At 37.5% G+C, this 12,192-nt stretch overlaps 1 protein-coding gene across 3 annotated transcripts in view; it reads left to right on the forward strand.

Annotated features, from left to right (window-relative positions):
- slc12a5b (solute carrier family 12 member 5b) overlaps nt 1-12,192 on the forward strand; it is a 41,196-nt gene that overhangs the window by 17,139 nt on the left and 11,865 nt on the right. For all 3 annotated transcript variants that reach the window (XM_074643996.1, XM_074643997.1, XM_074643998.1), the window contains exons 2-7: nt 6,433-6,533; nt 6,610-6,750; nt 8,792-8,938; nt 10,343-10,397; nt 10,484-10,614; nt 11,937-12,184. In XM_074643996.1, the coding sequence (XP_074500097.1) occupies nt 6,433-6,533; nt 6,610-6,750; nt 8,792-8,938; nt 10,343-10,397; nt 10,484-10,614; nt 11,937-12,184 (823 nt within the window). The remainder of the gene's footprint in view (nt 1-6,432; nt 6,534-6,609; nt 6,751-8,791; nt 8,939-10,342; nt 10,398-10,483; nt 10,615-11,936; nt 12,185-12,192) is intronic.

The raw sequence follows: 12,192 nt of genomic DNA on the forward strand, positions 1-12,192 counted from the left end.
TTATTTACTTACAATCTAAACTGCATCACCCACCCATTCATCTCTGCATACACTGAGATACGGGCTGAAAAATTGCAAATGCAATTTTGTGTTTTAGAGGTGCATTCGAAATTAGTTTTAGCACATGCAATGCATACAGACAAAGGAATACAAAAGAGCTCATCCTGGGGCAGTAATTTGCTGTGGACACGATGAATATGGGTCAGATGGGGTGGCTCATCCTGATCTGACCCGCACATTGAAGACAAAGTCCACTCGGTACTTTTGTGTCGTTGCTCCACATGTTCAGCCCCTCAGTGAAACGTCACCTCAAATACACTCACTGTGTCTTTTCCCTCATGCTTTAATGGGCTTCTGCACCTGATGTGCGTATTTTCTGCTTCTAGATTATATATTACAGTTACGTTTTCATTTCTGTGGTGATGTTTGGGAGTTGAAGCTTTGCGTGGAAACTTTACATGACAGTTTTCTTGATATTCTCAGGTAGGCTTTCAACTGAATACAGATAAATCTTAAGTGCTGTTGACACCCATATAAACCTTGTATTTCTCATCAGTTGCAGGAATTTATCTATGTAGGTCACTTTTGACACTCTTTAATCTCCCTGCCAATGATTCTTCTGTGTTGTGTATTCAAAGGGAAACTGTTGTCTGTGCTTTGATTTCATCAGACGTGCACTAACATTTCATAAAGCTCACATAGACTACAGGTAGTCCAAATTGTCACAGACATCTTTTAGCCACTTGTGAGCTCAAACAGAGGCAGAAATCCTCGGGCAGAGCACTTCTGGTTGTGTCACAGTCAATGCTAAAGACCAAAAATGTTTTATTCTCCCTGCATTACAGCCCCAGGTAGCTCTGCCAGACAACCTGACTCAGTTCTATGTTTTAAAACATTTATAAACATATCAGACACTCAGTTATGTTCTGCATTTGATATGATGCCATGTCTGCAAGAAACCCAATAAAAAATATTTGGGAAAAAAAGAAAAAGATTTACCATATATATAGTTTTATATTTTATATTTTTTATATTTCATTTATTTTAAATGAGCATAATGTTAGAGGTAGTCTAATACTTGGATGCATACACTTTATGTCTCCAAAGTTACAAGAGATTGTAGTGATGTGACCTTGCACTGACAGCGACAGCGACTCTTTCATGCTGTACAGAGTAAGCATGTTTGATCCATACCGCCGGGCCATTAAGGTCTTTGTAAACCAGGATTAAAATCTTAAAATCATTGCTCAACTTCCCAGGATATTTGAGAGATGGAGCACTGTGGTCAGTTTTAGTTCCTCTCAAGAACACAATCTTCTTTCAAATGCCTGAAAAGAGCTTTAAACCATCCAGGTCAGAGCAAGTTATTCAGAATTGCAGTTTGAAAATATTTTAGAAATATGACTGAATGACTTAGTGCAACACATCAGGGTAGCGTTAATAACTTAAGTTGTTCTAATCGACTGACTGAAACTTAATCAATGACAATTCTACTAATCAATCAGTTATTTGTGTCTTTTATCCAGTGAAACTCGTTTTTTTCAGATTTTCTACAAAACTGTCAACTATCAAGGGAAAATAAATAGTTGGGTGTCATCTGCATAGCTGCTATATTTGATCCTCAAGTATCATTACTTGTAGTTGTTTTAAAACTGGTAATATAGGCCACAAGAGTTTCATGCCGCTGGAAAGAAATACAGACAATTTCTCTGTCTGGAAAATTCTTCAGAAATGTTAAGGTCTTCCCAGTGCATGTCAGTGGTCCAATTTATGCTGAATCCATGCCTTTGTGCTCTGAGGAATAGGAAGTTATAAAGTCAGTCGTGGTTCATAATATGTGAGGTTTCACACAGCTGAGCCCTCGCAGGGAGAGCAGGTCTTTATGCAGGAGGATTTGTGAAGAGAGTGAAACCGTTCAGTGAACTACATCTCTCGTCTCGGACAATATACGTCACCAACACCAGCTAACTAGCTAACTTAGCTATGACCACACAGAAATGAAATGTTATCTTACCTGATGTGTTTTATCCAGCGACTCCTGGTCTTTTTATCAGCCGGGAAGAGAAAGAACAAGCGAGACGCGTTGCTCACGCGAGTACATCCCAGTATGAAACACACAGACATCGTAGCTTCAGAGAGAGAGAGAGACGTCACATACGCGACTTTTGGGTTTCGTCTTTCTAATTACATATTTTCACAGTCTGAAACTCCGACTTTCTTTATTTGTAAAATTATGTTTTAAATTGACAAATATCATATGTGTGATTCTTGACACAATTCAAAGGGGATCAAAAAAATATTTATCTCTCTCCGTTGACTACCGTTTATATTTTTTCCGAAATAAGGTCCTATTGGATCCACAGGAAGGAGCGCGACTTAGGCTTTCTATTGAGACACTGACATGTTGATAACACTTTATAATAAGGTTATAAAATGCATAACTTATGCTTTATAAATGCAGGAATTAATACAGGATATGTCATGAATTCTAGTTGCTCACTATTAAGAAAAGATCAAGTCAGTAGTTCCCCTTTAATGATTGTTAACTCACAGTTATTTCATGAATTAGCTTCAATCAGCCTCTCTGAAAGCAGAATCTGTTCTCATAGAAATATGAAGCTGTTTTTATCAAACTGGTAGTCAGATGCAAACATCTACATGTTGCTGCACGGCCCTTATTATAAAATGTCACTGACACATTTCTAAATGCATGATTCGGGCAGAAAAGAAGAAAACTACTATGACAGGCGAAATTAGGCTGATGTAACCTCGTCTGTCACAGTAATGGATCAGGAGATCGATTCCAGCGAGACCTCCGGTTGGTTGGTTACACTCCAAGGTCACTCTCTGATTGCAGTGAAGGACGAGGAGGGGGATGTGGTTTCTAATCTGAGGATGGAAACACACATGTGAGGTGTGTTTTTGTACAGCTTATAAATCTATGATTGTTGACATTTGTGGGGTGTGAAATACACAAATTGAATAGCTCAGCACAGCTTTTATTGTTGTATCTATGTTCTGCAGTGTAATGAAGGTTTATTACACAACGCTCACCATCCCATGGGTAACACCTCAGGGCCGCCAGCGGGAATCTATCACTGCTTATTTACTGCTGACTTTGACACGCAAATGTTTTAGCAGCTCATTAAGGGTCAGGATGAAGAAAACAGAGGTTAGATCAGATCCAGACTGAGAAGTGTTTGGTTCAGTTAATTTGCCTCCACTAGAGCCCCAAAATGTTCAACATTTAATAAAAAAAAATAATAATAAATTGTTTCAAATATATAAATTAACCAATACATGTTGAAATAATTTAAGAAATGATTTAAAGTCAACCTCATTACTTTAAAAAGTTATATCATTTTTATTAATGACACTTCATAACTTCAACGTCACCCTTTTAATTCAGAATATCACACCACAGTGTTACCACAGAAATATGAACAATTTATACTATACAAAATATGTCACAAAACACATACAATACTTATACATGCACAGAGAGAAGCCCTCAAACACACACACACACACACACACACACACACACGCACACACAAAGGCATGTCGTAAAACATGGTTTTAAAAGCTGATTTCACTCTAAGCCAAGAGCTGAAATGAGCTTTAAATGCAGATTTAAAATCATGGTGGATTACAGAATACTCAGGTGGTTGGCTTCAACGTAATCTAAACTGCAACTAAGAGTAGAAATAACAGACCTGCTGTGACCCTTAATGTCACAAAATGTAGTTTGACTGGCCAGGTCCTCGTTATTGTCTGCTGAACACTCTGCGATTATTTGCTTCTTAACCTACAATTAAAGCAAAGTAATAATCACACTTAAAGTAATTTTAGAGGTCTTTTCACGTCACTAATGAAGAAGTCAGGAGGAAAGTGGGATATGTGTTGTTTTCAGGTATGATAGAAAGCTGATAAAAGCTCTAATCCTTCATGCATCTCAAAAAACGACATCAAAATTGAAACGCTGTCTAATCCAATTTGACAGGCAGCGCATCTTTAGGGGAGCAGTCCGTCGTTCAAAGGATTATGTGCTGCGTGAGAGCAGTTTGGCTGGCATTTGACTCTCCTCTTTGCTTTAAAGATTAGTGTATAATGCTGCTGCAGCCTGGGGAACTGAAAGAGACGACTTGATTGTGTGGCTTTCCCCGACCAGGAGCAGGATGTCCCCTTTTTCGCAACTTGTACAGGCTTTTAAATGTCATCGTACTCCAAGATAATCTAGCATACCATTTTTACTGCTTTAGAGGTAGATAAAGAGGAAGGAGGCAAAGAGATGAGATATAATGAGACATAATGAGAAGTCATATGGGTGAGGAAAATGTGATGCCTCAAAATGTGAACATAAATTCAAGACTGTCAGATTTGGATTAAAGAGGAGGTGTTCACAGTGCAGACAATCCCATAAAAGAAGATAGGGCTGGGCTATATATCGATATTATATCAAGATTGTAATATGAGACTAGATATCGTCTTAGATTTTGGATATCATAATATGGCGTAAGTGTTGTCTTTTTTCTGGTTTTAAAGGCTTCATTACAGTAAAGTGATGTAATTTACTGAATTTACCAGACTGTTGTAGTTGTTCTGTTATTTGACTTTTACACTTAGTCATTATATCCGCATTACTGATATATCTCATTGTGTAAATATGTTGTGAAAGTACCAATAGTCAACCATACAATATCGTCGGAATATTGATATCGAGGTATTTGGTCCAAAATATTGTGATATTTGATTTTCTCTATGTCGCTAAGCCCTAAAAGGAGGGTGACGTTAAAACTGATAAGGCTGCCTGTGGTTTTACAACCAGAAACTGTAATGAAACACTGGTTGGTAAATCATTATGACTTAAAACTTAGACATGACTAACCTGACCACAATAGCTAAATCTGCTCTTATCAATATCTTTATTTTTATCAGTCATATAACTATGTGAAATGGGAAGTAAAAGCAGCACTGATACTGATCTCCATGCAGTACATTTATTTGCAGTTAAGAATTGTGTAATGTCGCTCTACACTTCTGATCCACAACGCAGGTAAACATATAGAATTATGAGCTAACTAACAACAGTGTTGGAGGAATGTTAACCTTGTTTAGCTCAAGATAAGAGTACAGTATTTGTTATGTTGTTGATTCTGACCAGTGTCTTTAGTATTCTCTGTATCCTGAGGAAAGTCTCTCCTGTGACAGGTTGAATCCATCTCTGCTGTTACAGTGACATGTTATAAATCGACATTGAGTGTGTGTGACGGGCAGCACGACCACTGCAGGGCTCAGACACAGTCATATACCAACCATGAACCTGAATGAAATGGAAACAGGACTCACACTGAAACAAAGAAATCTTTTTGGCTTTTTCTCACTTTTATAACTGTCACTTTGTGAGTTATATCTTGTCTTCTCTGTCTCTTCTGTCTGTCTTTGTACAAGCCTGTCTAACCTGGAAATTACATTTATATTACGTTACGTTACATTTGCAGTTGTCCAAAGCGACGTACAGTAAGTATATTCAAACCATGTAGGAGCAAGAGCTTGATTTCATCCAAAATTGGGAGTGCATAGTGTACAATACAACTAAGTGCTTAGTGGTGTACTTTATTTTTTAAGAAATGAGACATAATGCTTGCAAGGATTGTAGATATGAAGACTGGAAGGGTGTTTATGTACTACTAATATGCAACAGAAAATGTGTTTTGTATGAAATGTAATGCTGCCTGGATCACATCTTCTGTCAATAAAATGTGGAAAGGTTGTTAATCAACATATCTGTCATGTCACATACTCAATATATTTCATTTGTTTTTTTCTACAAAGCATGATTCAGTGTTTTTATGGTCATGTTCAGGCACCAGCATCATTTGGTTAATAATATGAAAAGATCATAGTTCTGGTTTAATATTGGAAAAAGTCAACAGTTACTTGAAGCACAAGACGAGACTTGTTTACTTAACATTTAACCAAAACTGTGATTTCTCCCTAAACCTAACCACACCCGAGATTCAGGACGCAAACTCTGCTCTCTGGTGTCAAAGTCCTATGATTTGTACGCTCCTCTCTATGACTCACATGCTGTATATAAATGTAGCACGTTTCCATCCAAAATAATTGAGAAAACAACCTATTTTTTTTACTGTATAAGACAGTAATCAAATGCTCCACAACGAGCAATGAGTGGCCACAAGAAGAGATGTGAAGTCTTTAATCAAATCCTTTATTCCAGTAGAAAACCAAATCAAATCCTACACTGGTCCGTCCAGTATTAAATTCCAATTGATGGATATTTTCATCACACTAATTTGATTTCTTAACAATCTACTATTCATTTTGTTGTCAACATAATTACATAATGTCTGCGTGCAGCTGTGAGTAAAGACGACTCTAAATCTGCTGGTTGGTGTTTCTGTGTTTCAGGTGATGGGATGCCCAAAGAGAACAGTCCGTTCATCAACAGCAGTGCAGCCAGCGACGCCGATAAGAGCCAGTATGACGGCAAGAATATGGCTCTATTTGAGGTGAGGAGAGTTTTCATAAACCAGTATAAAACAAACAGTTTCATAAATAATATAACTGTGTGTTTGTGTGTTGCAGGAGGAGATGGATACCAGTCCAATGGTCTCCTCTCTGCTCAGCAGTCTGGCCAACTACTCCAACCTGCCGACAGGCAGCAAAGAGCACGAAGAGGCCGAGAATAACGAGGAGGGGGCACGTCCGTCTAAAAAACCTGTCAAGGTAGAGCACTGCGAGTGATCCGTTCATCCCAACCCTGCTGCAATCTGAACCACAAGAGCAGGTTTATCAGAAAAAATATCATAACGAGGAGGCACCAGAGAGCAAAAGTTTATATATGCTTTATATTTATTCCTGTTGTCTGTCTTCATATTCATTCATGATTGTTTAAATAGGTAGATACTTTAATAAACACACATATGTCCTTAATGGTGCATACAACTACATTATAGTGTGTTATAAATAGGGCTGTCAATCAATTAGAATATTGAATCACAATTAATCACATGATTGTCCATAGTTAATTGAGATTAATTGCAAATTAATCTCAATTATTTATCAGTTCAAAATGTACTTTAAAGGGAGATTTGTCAAGTATTTAATACTCTTATCAACATGGGAGTGGGCAAATATGTTTGCTTTATGCAAATGTATGTATATATTTATTATTGGAAATCAATTAACAACACAAAACAATGACAAATATTGTCCAGAAACCCTCACAGGTACTGCATTTAGCATAAAATATATGCTCAAATCATAACATGGCAAACTGCAGCCCAACAGGCAACAACAGCTGTCAGTGTGTCAGTGTGCTGACTTAACTATGACTTGCCACAAACTGCATGTGATTATCATAAAGTGGGCATGTCTGTAAAGGGGAGACTCGTGGGTACCCATAGAACCCATTTTCATTCACATATCTTGAGGTCAGAGGTCATGAGACCCCTTTGAAAATGGACAAGACAGTTTTTCCTCGCCAGAATTTTGCATGATTTTGAGTGTTATCTAATCTCCTTTCCGACAAGCTAGGAAGACATGGTTGGTACCAATGAGTTCATTGGGTTTTATAGTTTCATATGATACCATCTTCACTCTAGCTTTAAAACTGAGCCCGCTACAACCTAAAAATCACAAGTTGTGTTAATGCATTAAAGAAATTAGTGGCGTTGAAACGAATTTGCGTTAACGCGGTATTATCGCGTTAAATTTGACAGCCCTAGTAATAAACCATTTATTATATGTTTATATACTGCTTATAAATGTTACATAGGGGAAATTTATTACAATGAAGAGTTACTCATGCAAAGCAACTATACATTGAGGACCTTGGTACCCTTTTGCATTCATTTGAGAAGTAAAGCCTGCAGGGAAAGACGCAGACAGAGGAGTTAAGGGTAAGCGCACTATGAAGGATCCTGCGGCGCGGGCATTCAAGAGCATCACCGGCTTTTCCCCCCGTGGACAAAACACAAGCAGTTACTTTGATCCGTCCCTTCATCTTTCACACACATCTCCTCATAGAGCGCTCTGCAGAATTTAAACACTTCAGACTTTAGAAGGACAAACAAAGACTTGATCTGATAAATTATTTTGTTTTCTGGTGTATTCTTTACACTGCCACTTTTTTGATAGTGTTAAAAATGTAAAATATTCTTCCCTCTGCCTCCTGGTGGGAACTGCAACCAGATACAGTAGTTAAGAAATTTGTAATTTAAGGGTGAAAGGGATATCAATCTTAACATTTGGCCTAATGGGTAAACTTTTCTTCTACACATTGGCAGATATTCATGCAGAATTTGAGAACTGTCACTAACAAAATAATGATCGATGGATGTATGTAGATATTTATTATTCATACTAAATGTTTGAATTTGTTGCTGCCAGCCAACAGATTCACTGACAGAAACAATGAGGAAAAAGGAGAATGAACATCTATCTTCCCACTTCTCTGCAGAGAGGTTATTTAGAGGAAATAGACCCATTTAAAGTGAACAAAGAGCTTGTCTTCCTCTTCTCCACCGGATTACCATCTCTTTGTTTGAAAAGAATAAACCTCTTTCTTTCTAATGAAAGAGTTGGACAGCATTTCATGAATTTAAAAGGCAGAATAGATTTATGGAGACAGAGCCTGAACAACAAAGTGCACGACTGACAGATTATAACCCTCAATTTAATCCATTCACATGGAAAGTAAGATGAGCGAGACTGAAAACTAAGACAAAAACTTTGATTAATCACTTTCCATGTTTGTGTTTCTCAGGCTCCACAGCTGGGCACTTTGATGGGCGTGTACCTGCCGTGTATCCAGAACATTTTTGGAGTGATCCTCTTCCTGCGGATGACCTGGATGGTCGGGATTGGAGGCGTGTTCGGCTCCTTCATAATCGTCTTCATGTGTTGCTCCACGGTGAGTACATCTGCTGTTGTTGTGTAACACGACCGCTCGCTGTAACTAACTGCTGTTCTCAGAAAACAAATGTTACATTAAAATATGCCTCATAAATTTAATGCAGGACAAGAGAGCTGTAAACATCCATTTACAAGATTATATCAATTTTAAAGTAGTTTTTCAGCACACGCATAGCCAATTTGGGTAATATGTGATTAAACTAAAGGCTGCTATAATATATAACATGTTGTATAATTATAATTTGCATTGCACAGATGCTGCTCCGTCAACAACCAACTCATGTGGAAGTCTTTAGGGGGAGATAGCAGGTCAACAGTAGATGTCACATAGAAGTGGTGTACATCATCTGAAAGCTGGGAACCTGAAGATTAATTTGAGATGCAGTTCAGCACTGTGTGTCAAGTTGTTCTAATATAATAAAACATAATTATTTAATAATGTAATTATGTAATAGTTATTATGTCTCATAAGTTGTTGCAGCAATTTTTGGGTTGATACCATTTGTTACACAGATTTGGTGCTAAATATAAAAAAATGTTAGTTAAAGAATTGATAAAAAATGATCAAAAGCCCTCCAAAACACCACATTAGGACACCAAGACCTCGAGGAACACCATGGATAAAGCCATGCTGTGATTTGGTATCAAAAACGTTTGACATTTGGAGATTTCTGTAAGAATTTCATTTTTCTGCGATTGGATGGCGAGCACTTCTGTTCTGGAAACTGCTCAGAAACCCCCTTATTGTCAATCTACCTAGGAAAGCCATCCATCCTCTCTCTAGGTCTCTAGTTTGTGGTTATAAAATGTCATGAGGCTGTGATTATCCTAGAGGTCACCACAGGTCATTTTATACAGTGAGGTCAAATTTTAAAAAATGGTCTCACTACAATGAAATGGCTACTATGGGGACTAACATCATCACACATGAATACAGTTGATTTCATTGGATCAACAAGAGTCTCAGTTTTACAGTCAAACCCAATTTATGTAATTCCCAGACTGTTTATGGACCCCAGTATGCAGAAATATTCAAATACACCATTTTAGAATAGGTGAAAATAACACATTTATACTGCATGTGATTATCATAAAGTGGGCTGGTCTGTAAAGGGGAGACTCTTAGGTACCCATAGAGCTCATTTTCATTCACATATCTTGAGGTCAGAGGTCAAGGGACCCCTTTGAAAATCACCATGCCAGTTTTTCCTCACCAAAATTTAGCCTAAATTTGGAGCGTTATTTTGCTTCCTTCCTGACAAGCTAGCATGACATGGTTGGTACCAATGGATTCCTTAGGTTTTTCTAGTATCATACATTCACTCTAGCTCTAGGTTAAAGGTGATTATTAAAATCCTAAATTTAGCTTAAACCTCCTCTGTTGTGTGCTGCTTTTTTTCAGACGATGCTCACAGCCATCTCCATGAGTGCCATTGCAACAAATGGAGTCGTACCAGGTGAGTGGATATCTGACAGGATGTATTAGTGTGTTTGTGTGTGACAGAGCAGCTCACTGACTCCTCTGTGTGTTTGTGACTCACAGCTGGAGGTTCATATTACATGATCTCTCGCTCTCTGGGGCCTGAGTTCGGTGGAGCTGTTGGGATCTGCTTCTACTTAGGCACCACTTTTGCAGGTGCCATGTACATACTTGGCTGTATTGAAATTCTGCTGGTAAGTAGCCTTAGTTATTAAATAACTGACATGTTTATTGTTTTTTGCAGCCCGAGGCCTTTTTCTTTGTCATAACAGGAAAAGCACACGTGTAACTATTTACTAATTAGTCCTGTTATTGTGTATGCAGCTGGCTCACTGGTATGACTACAGGGATACTTCAATAGAACAGATGCAATATTAATTTATTTTGTAATCATATATCATAATTAGCTTTATTAGGACCAGTATGCACATCAAGCACCACTGGCATCGTTAGAAAGAAAATCAGATGTTGTCATCACAATACAACATACCATTGTTACAAGAACATCTGTTCATTATAATGACAAAATTATAATCATAATATTTTCGATTTTGCATCAGATGTTGCAGTTTATTCTTTTCCTTTCTCTCCAACATTCAGTCATCGTTGTGACATACTGTTGTCCTTATAACTGTGTCACAATAAAAGTATTTTCTTTTAACTAAGGCTGCAACCAATGATTATTTATATTATCGAATAAACTGCTGATTATTTTCTCGATAAGTCATTGCATCGTTCCATCTATAAAATAATAATAATAATAATAATAATAATGATAATCTTTATTTATATAGAGCCTTTCAAAACACAATTACAAAGTGCTTTACAATAGAAACAGAACACATCAAAAACATAAGGATAATGAAATGTACTAAAAGCCGATAACTAAACACATAAAAACCCAGAGTGTAAAACAACTAAAATGTCATAAAACATTAAAAAAATGAGTTTTTAAAAGTGATTTAAAAGACGCGACAGAGTTTGCATCCCTGATCTCTTGATCTGATTACTATTTCCCAAAACCACAAAGTTTACATATTCAAATGTGTTGTTTTATCCAACAATCTGTCCAAAACCCTAAAATATAAAATGTATTATCATATATGACAAACAAACATCAAACAGTCAAATTTGAGAAGCTGGAACCAGGAACATTTTTACATTTTTGCTTGAAAAATGATTGAACTAATTAATCAATTATGAAAGTAGTTGCCAATTAATATTCTGTCAATCGACTAATGGATGAATCCATTATTTCAGCTGTTATAATGAGCAAACTTTCTCATTTGACAACATATAGATACGTATTCATTTTAGATAAAACAAGTAAATGTTCACATTATAACAAGGCGTTGTTTAGTTGCTCTACACTGATGTGGAGACCAAATATATAAAAGCACTTTAATTTGTTGTAGCATTTTAGCACAGGGTACCTGTTTAATTATTATTTCCTTGTGCTTCTACCATACTCCACCCTTCTCCACCTCTTTCTCCCTCATTTGTTCCATTATTTCAGATTTATATCATTCCCCAAGCAGCCATCTTTAAGTTCGAGGGCGTGGAGGGGCCGGAGGCAGAGTTGGCTCTCCTCAACAACATGCGGGTGTACGGCACCCTTGTGCTGAGCTTCATGTCACTGGTGGTGTTTGTGGGGGTGAAGTATGTGAACAAGCTGGCGCTGGTCTTCCTGGCCTGTGTTATCCTCTCCATCGTGTCTGTTTATGCCGGCGTCATCAAGACTGCCATCGAGGCCCCCGTCTTCCCGTAAGTGA

This window comes from Sebastes fasciatus, chromosome 8 (genome assembly GCF_043250625.1).
Source record: "Sebastes fasciatus isolate fSebFas1 chromosome 8, fSebFas1.pri, whole genome shotgun sequence".
Lineage (NCBI taxonomy): Eukaryota > Metazoa > Chordata > Actinopteri > Perciformes > Sebastidae > Sebastes > Sebastes fasciatus.